Raw genomic sequence first — 8,669 nt, 5'->3', positions numbered from 1 at the left:
GGAATGGCAGCTGTTCTACAAGGATCCACTCACTTGGAGGCACATGTTCAGTTTGTTGGGAAAAATGGGATTTGTGGGGCAGGGGGGCAGGACACGTTTTGGGTTGAGGTTTTGGGCAAAGGTACAGAGGCAATTATCAAAATCTTTTATGGTTATAATATATAACAGCTATAGTGCTCATTTTTAGACACCCTGTTTGCACTATCACACTGCTCTGGATTCAATTTGGAAAATTCTGTATTTTTTTTAGTTGGTGCACATGTTAAGTGAACGGTCTTCAGTTGTAACATAAAACTATCTTTGACAATAAAACATTTGCAAGAGGTTTAAATGCACATTATTCTCAAGGAACATGGCCTCACTGGTCCTAACGGTCACTAAATAGAACTCATTCTCTTTTTTTGTTTGTTTGTTTGTTTGTTTTGCGGTACGCGGGCCTCTCACTGTTGTGGCCTCTCCCGTTGCAGAGCACAGGCTCCGGAGGCTCAGGCTCAGCGCCCATGGCTCACGGGCCCAGCCGTTCCGCGGCATGTGGGATCTTCCCGGACCGGGGCATGAACCCTCGTCCCCTGCATCGGCAGGCGGACTCTCAACCACTGCGCCACCAGGGAAGCCCAGAACTCATTCTCTTTGAAAATAAGTACTCTATACCTCTTTGTAAATAGAAGTTACTATATATTTTGAATTCCAACTTTTGAGAGACAATTTTCTATGAATATCTCATGTTTCTGCAAACCTTGTGAGCAGAGGCACACTGCTTTTGTTCCAGACTATCTTTTTATGAGTGCATAGGAAACAGCCTTGGAAGAAAGAGTATCTCCCTCTTGGGCAGCTTTGCTTCATACTCTTTTTTTTTTTTTTTTTTTTTTTTTTTTGCGGTATGCGGGCCTCTCACTGTTGTGGCCTCTCCCGCTGCGGAGCACAGGCTCCGGACGCGCAGGCTCAGCGGCCATGGCTCACGGGCCCAGCCGCTCCACGGCATGTGGGATCTTCCCGGACTGGGGCACGAACCCGTGTGCCTTGTATCGGCAGGCGGACTCTCAACCACTGCGCCACCAGGGAAGCCCTGCTTGCATACTCAAAGAGTAGGTTTCCTGAGCTCGAAATTCCTCAGCATGTGCAGCCTCCACCTGAGCTACTCCAATCAGCCCCGTGGAACTTGGGAGACAGAGGAGTAGATGGGGAACAGGAAGCTCACGCAGCCTCCAGTGCCTCTGACTTGGGAGTCTCCTGTCTTCTGCCAGCATCCATGGCACTGTGGCAGGTTGTTAGCTTGCACACAGAGTAAAAATCTCAGACCCTTCGATAGTTTTTGACACCTACCATCCAAAAATTAATTTTGTAGATAAGAGGGTTTTTTTGTCCTGACTTACCACCTCTCTCAAGCAATCTAATACATTTGTATTAATAAACGTGGATTGTCTTCGGGAGTTTGTTGCGAAGGGGCTTAATGTTTCTAGCCAGAAAACCGAGAAGTAAATTTAATATGTTAAAGGACACATGTAATAAAGGCTAGGGTTAGACAGGAATACAAAACATTAAAGGGAAGGAGGTAAGCCTAGAAGGTGGCGATAGAAATAAATTATACAGCCATGTCTTTAATTTTGGTTCTTTGTGTCACAAACTAAACCATTCTTTGCTAAAGAAAATTATAGCCCTATCGCCCTCTACCGGAACCAGGCTAGAAACTACAGGGAAATAGTTTTAAAGTTCTTTATGGAATCTGCTCATAATTATCCAGATTTTAAAGTGTACACTTCAGGTGTCCAGTAACCCAGCCTGGCAGGTTAATGCTGGACCATCTAGTGCCGAAAAGAGTGGACAGTCCTTCTCATGCTCACCTGTAATTTGTAGCAGCCACTGACTGCAGGGACCACTAACAGAGCTGTAGACTTTGCTGGAAGTCCCTGGAAGCCACACCTAGCACTTCTGCCCTCACCTGTCCCACTTTCCTTCCATGGACAACAGCTGCTTAGAACCCTCCCCTCATCTATTAACCCCATCACCAAACCTACTCTGTTCCACCTCAAAAAAATCACTTTGCTACACAGTGAATGCCAACCCTTCAACTCCAGCAGAGTAGCATCGTTTTGTGAACTCAAATGGTGAGTGCCAAAGGTCCAAACCTTCATTTTTGCTTAAATGGCAGTATAACAACACTTCAAAGCAGCATATCCAAATATTTTGATCATGCATTGAAATCAGAAAAGAATGTATAATGCACCAATAAATGTATTATTTATTTACAAAGTATAGAAGTGTACAATTGTACAATATATTATGTACATTATAAAACACACAAAAATAGAAATTTAAAAGGCTGAGATTAAATACAAACAACTGCTTTAACATTTTCCCAGTGGACTGATAACCTGCATATTCCTGGGATGTACAAGCCCCCACCTGAAACCACAGCCCTAAAGCAGGCCAATGATTGCTAGACTTGAATTTTTAGCTCAAGTTACAGAAAAATGTACAAGATCACAGCTTTTTTTTTCATTTTGCAAAATAGCTCTAGCATCAAGTTTAAATGTGTGAAGATGCTTGATGCTAACTTTTTAAGACATATTTGGGCTAATCACTGCACAGCTGGTAGGTAAAATGTCACATTATGGTTCACTGATAGCTGTTTCAGTTACCATAAGGCAGATTAAATAGGGGATTTCATGGAGTTGAATAAGAATATTTGGGGAGGAAAATTCTTTAAAGAAACACTTAATAATAAAGGATGAAGGTTTGCCTTTTTCTTTTTTTAAGCCAACAAGTAGCTAGCACCTAAAAAAACTCCTCTGCCTACAGTGGAAAGACAAACAAAAAAAGGCATTCCAAACAATGGTCATTAGCCAATGCAAATGGATTAAAACAGACTGCCACACATCTGCCTGCCCTAATACCTATGAGTCATTAAGAACGCAAATTCTTTGATTTTTACAGCCCTGGTGTCCAATCACAGACCCAGCCACACTGAAACTCAGTAAATATGAGATGAATGATGAACAACCCCTCAAAAAATATGCGAAGTGCTTGCTGAATTACATTTGAAATAACAATTGTTGCTAAAGACCACTCCAGCATCTGGTTTTGATTGGCTGAAGTGAATAACTGGATAAATGTTATGGTCGAGAATAATATGCTCAGAGAACCTCATTACATTCCTCAACACCCTTGCTCCCTTTTTCCACATCAGTCCATTGGTGTCCACCCGCTCTGTTTCCACCCAGGGCCTGAGCTTCCACCTCGCGGTGAAGCCCTGCAGCCAGACAGGCTCATCATCCTTCTGCACCCCTCAGTGCAAGCTGGGAGAAATAGAATACAGTGATGTTCTACACAGAAAACCTTATTCAATGTACTCAATTTTTAAAAAATGTTCACAAAAAAAATTTTTTTTAATTTTAAAGGACATGAACACCTTACTTCGAGATTGAGATAGGCACGTGGGGCCTCAATCAAGTTTCATAACACAAAAATTTACAACTGAGGGCTTCCCTGGTGGCGCAGTGTTTGGGAGTCCGCCTGCCGATGCAGGGGACACGGGTTCGTGCCCCGGTCTGGGAGGATCCCGCGTGCCGCGGAGTGGCTGGGCCCGTGAGCCATGGCCGCTGAGCCTGTGCATCCGGAGCCTGCGCTCCGCAGCGGGAGAGGCCACAACAGTGAGAGGCCCGCAAACCGCTAAAAAAAAAAAAAAAAAAAAATTTACAACTGAAAGACTTTCAATTGTGGTCTCCTCTGGACGAGTACCTTTTGTTTTAATAGGTACTTCACCAATTTAAAGAGAAAAATATTATACAAGTAGCTTAATTTCATAAATAACCAGTTCCACTTTGTATACGCACACTGAATGTTTTCGTCTATATATTCATCTATTCTGTTGACAAAACGTCAGCGTTTCTTGATGGGAACAAAACTGAAACTGCACTCAGTGAAAGTTTCCATTTGATTAAATGCAAACCAGGGTAAATTAGTTATTAAATCTCAATAATAGAGAAAGAAAGAAGGGATGTAGAATTCAGAGACTTGCTGGAAAGATGAGAACTATAAAATGAAGGCTCAATTCTTTCCCTATTGCAATATGGAAAGAGCTCATTAGAAGAAAATGTATTATTTGGTTAGGAAGTACACATGTATCACACAAATGGCAAAGGAAAATAGGCTAGTAGGGTCTCCTAATGAGGTGATGCTGTTTTTTTAAGCACTGTGGTGAGTTAGTGGGTTGTAAAATCATCCTCTAGCCTTAAAATCAGAAAGAAGCCAGTTGTTTGAATAACTTACAAAGCCTCCTTAAGACAAAATAGCCACTAGAATAGAAATACTTTTCTTGAAAACTGTCTTTCAAGAAAACCAGGATTGCACAGACTACACATTGTTTCATTTGCTCACTTTCCTTTCCTTCATGCCACCTGCGTTTTCTCTAACCTCTCCTTTCACTGGATGCTACAGGCTGGCTCACTCCCTTCCACCTCACTTAGGTGGCCAGCAGCTTCCCAGCAAAACCTGACTCGAAAATTAAACCCACCCCCTACTTATAAAATGAAACAAATCCTCAGTGGCGCTTCTGCTTCTCAAGGAAGGGTCTCACTAACACCTTTAAAAGAAAAATAGATGATGGAGGTTCCAGTGAAAAAATTGCTTTGACCATATTATAGGAAATATTACATCCTAAATTTAGAACCAAAAAAACCCCCATTCATGTTTTTGGTTAAGTTTCAATTTTTATTTCCAACTACTGCAGTAACAAAATACCAGTGGTAATTCTGCATGGAAAGTGCAACCTTCTAAGTAAACAAGGTCACAAATTAGTATTCCAAGAGTACTTTGGTCTGTGGAGATTTTGATAGGAGAGGATTATTACAATCAGTCCTATAATAGAGACTTATGCTTCCTCTGTATCTAGTAATACCTCAATAACTCAGCATGTACACATTTCTGCTCTTTACACGCACTCCCTTCCAGGTCGTACTGTGTGAGAGTGTGAGGGGAAAATTCCTCCCAATCATGGGTTTTTCTATAGTATACAGAAATAGCAATCACTTCAGCAGTCATGTACATTATTATTAAATTTTTAGTTGAAAAATAAAAGAATGAGTTATCCTATCATATCCCTTTCTGGGAGTAAAAAGACACACCATTACAAACGTAAAATGAGTCAAACTTCTATTTTATTGACAGGAATCCAAAATGAATACAAAAAAATGCCTCGTTTGCATGTTATATTTTTCCTTAAAAGGCTTCTGATAGAGTCAGGTAGATTAAAAGCTAAGAATGTATTTCAGCTTTTATAATGAACCTTTTAAAAAAGGTTTAATAACATAAGTCACCAATATCAGAGAACATATGGTCCCACAATCATTTTTAGATCTATAGCTTATAAAAAGAATTAGATCCTGTATTGATCTGCTAAAATAGAGGCTTAAAAATGTTTTAAGCCATTAAAAGCCATTTTTATAATCTGATAACTCTGGGCAATTAAAAAAAGGAAAATCCCAAAATGTAGCCCTCTATATTATGTGGAATGTGACAGAATGCCAACTTACGACCAAGATAGGCAAAAATAAAATGTTTAAAGCTATGAATGGAGTTGTTATAAATACTCTTGTATCACTGCAAAATGTCAATAAATGAACAGAGCTTACCAAGAGATTAAAACTTGAGCAGATGTTACTTAAAACATTTGTGGTGTTTATCATACTTCAACGTTTGTTAAAACTAAAGCTAAACAAAGAAAAGTCGCTCATTTGTAGATTGTTTTTCATGTACCTTTACTTTCACTGGGACCATAAATGATCAGATAATACATAGCCCACACTTCTGGACAGTTATAACAAAGGGTTTATTATCATTTGCAGATGAAATAAATGCACCATCCCATACTTGAAAGGCTTTCACAAGCCTTAAGCATTTTTCAGACTGTACCAAGGCACCACCACTGCCTAGTTATATTATGCACCCATTTCTAGTAAAGAACTAACACCTCCTTCAACATCAGTTCTGCACTGTTTCTGGTTTATTACACACTTCCAAAACAGCAAAAATCTGCAAATATGTGCAAATATTGTGGTCCATTCATAGTACTGCTTAGTCATCATCTTCCTCCTCTTCTTCCTCTTCCTCAAAGCTATCTTCAAAGCCCTCGCTGTCCTCCTGGTCTTCATCCCCCTCTATTGCTGTATCCCACTGTGGGTGATTTTCTGGCACAGGCTTAGCCTCATGAACTTCCAACTATAAAAAAGAATTAAATGTAGACTTCAGAAACTTGGGGAGGAATAATGGGAGAAATACCTGGTAAAGAAAAGGTTTTCTTTGACTGCAGCAATTATAAAGAAATAGATTTTATGCTGTTAACTCTGAATTTAACATACTTAGAACAGATATTCATCCCAGAAATAAAAAGGTGAATCTACTAACATGTAAGTATAGTTAAATTTCTAATGTAGTTTGATAGTTTGATTTTAGGAGCTTATACTATTTATTCTGTGGCATGAAAGATGAATAACTGTGATTCTTGAGCGAGAACACTGAGTAATGTCTTAATAAGTCTTCTGCTGATGAAGAAAAACTCAAGTGTGACTTCCAAAGAGGTATTTTCAGCCTCCAGACTCATGAAGTAACATTCTACAGCCAATGGAAAGAAATACAGTATTCTCGTGGGGGAAAAAAAAGGTATGTCTTTGCTGGCTCCCTTCTCTTAGGTCTCCAGTATACAGTGCAACAATACTTCTTCAGCACAATCTCCCTAATGCAATAGCATGCCTCTTATAAAAAGCTCAAGTGAAATGGTAAACACTGATGGGAGTGTGCTTCAAATGATACACAAATGTATACTCTAAAATGATCAAAAACAAATTAGTTTTGGAAATCAATAAACACTACAGTGGAATCTGTGGGAAAACACGTGTGCTTTTTAAAGAAAACAGAATCCATGTGGTGAGGCCCTGTAAAGTTACAGCATATTACAGCACATTAAAATGTATCACGTAAGTTATACTCAAGGTTCTAAATCATTATACTCTAATACAACTTAAGTTTATTATTGAAAGAGTAGTCCATCAAGTATATTACCTAAAAGTATGAGATGACCTCTTTTTCTATTATTCTACATTTCAAAACTAGAAAAGCTTCCCCAGTATATTAAGCACTTATTCAAATAGACAACCATATGTACTGCATAGTCATTATTCTTACCTTCAATGGTTTAATCTGATCCAAACCCATATAGGAGTCTGATCTTAGAAACACTGTATACTGATAATTTCCAGGCTTTCCTGGTGCAGGAAACTTCAGTTCTACCTAGAATATAAAATCAGCACTTAAAATCTGTATTTTGAGGAGCGGAAGAAACAACAGCTCACTCCTAAAATATTTAGACCAGAGTATTTAATAGCTAGGGTTTACTCAGATGACACAGGAGGTCCTAATAAATGTTACAAAAGTTCTAACAACAACAAATATATACATATATGATGTTTATGTCATATATATACTATACAAAAAGAAAACAAAAAGAGGCAGAATTGATGGGGTTAATTTCTATCTCCACAATTCAAGAAAGCATATTTAAAGCAACCAAGTTCTATGTTGACCATCACATCTTGACAACTTGAAGAAATGAAGTTGGGTATAAAAGTAAAATAAATGAAATGGACTAAAATAGACTTCACCAGAGAGGAAATAGTTCTTGCCCAATTTTCTTATTTCTACGACAAATGCTGTGAGATAATAGAATATATATATATTGGTCTCTGCCCTCAGTTCCAGGCACAGAGCTCTTCAAACCCCTGTAATTTCCTAAGTGATAAGAGCACAAGAAGCATCTTTTGTTCTAATATTTGGTCTTTGACTCTGGTTCCTGACACTGAGCTTATAAATCCCTTGGAATTTCCTGGGTAAGAATGAGTTCTCTTCTAATGAGGTGGCTCTTGGTGGGCTCCTAGATGAGGACTGGTCACCAGAAAGCCCAAACCATGATTAGAGGCTTAGAACTTTTAGTCCCATGCCCCCAGTCTCCAGAGAAGGGCTGAAAACTGAGTTAATGATCAATTATGCCTTTGTGATAAGGCCTCCATAAAAATCCCCGAAGTAGGGGTTCAGGGAGCTTCCAAGTTGGTGAACGTGTGCAAGTGCTGGGAGAGTGGATTGCTCAGAAAGAGCATGGAAGCTCCATGCCCCTTCCCACATACCCTGCCCTAGGTATTTCTTCCATCTGGATATTCATCTATATCCTTTATCATATTATTTTCATAATAAACTGGTAAATATGTTTCCCTGAATTCTGTGAGCCATTCTAGCAAATTATTGAACCCAAGGAGGGGGATCATGCGAACCACAATTTACAGCCAGTTGGTCAGAAGTATAGGTGACAACCTGGGACTTGTGACTAGCATCTAAAGATGAGGAGTGAGGGAACAGCAGTCTTGTGGGACTGAACCCTTAACCTGAGGTAGATATCCAGGTAGACAGTGTCGGCACTGAGTTAAACAACAGGACACTCAGCTGGTGTCACAGCGAATTGCTTGGTGTGGGGAAAAGCCCACAAACTGGTATCAGAAGTGTTGAGAGTGCGGCAGTAGTGTTAGAGTAAAGGAGAAACACATGGGAGAAATATGTTTTTTCTTTACAGATGTCCAATGCCTTACAAGGTCAAAAAGATACGTTATTTCCTATCATATACTAAT

At 39.5% G+C, this 8,669-nt stretch overlaps 1 protein-coding gene across 1 annotated transcript in view; it reads right to left on the bottom strand.

Moving 5' to 3' along the window:
• Window positions 1-5,810: 5,810 nt before the first annotated feature.
• Window positions 5,811-8,669, bottom strand: part of SEC63 (SEC63 homolog, protein translocation regulator) — a 65,415-nt gene continuing 62,556 nt past the window's right edge. Inside the window, exons 20-21 of the mRNA XM_060115075.1 lie at window positions 7,180-7,284; window positions 5,811-6,216 (exon numbers count right to left, since the gene is read on the bottom strand). Of these exons, the coding sequence (XP_059971058.1) occupies window positions 6,073-6,216; window positions 7,180-7,284 (249 nt within the window). The 3' untranslated portion in view covers window positions 5,811-6,072. The remainder of the gene's footprint in view (window positions 6,217-7,179; window positions 7,285-8,669) is intronic.

This window comes from Mesoplodon densirostris, chromosome 12 (genome assembly GCF_025265405.1).
Source record: "Mesoplodon densirostris isolate mMesDen1 chromosome 12, mMesDen1 primary haplotype, whole genome shotgun sequence".
In the NCBI taxonomy this organism is placed as follows: domain Eukaryota; kingdom Metazoa; phylum Chordata; class Mammalia; order Artiodactyla; family Ziphiidae; genus Mesoplodon; species Mesoplodon densirostris.
Note: the sequence above shows the minus strand (reverse complement) of the source record. Positions and strands in the feature narration are given on the sequence as shown.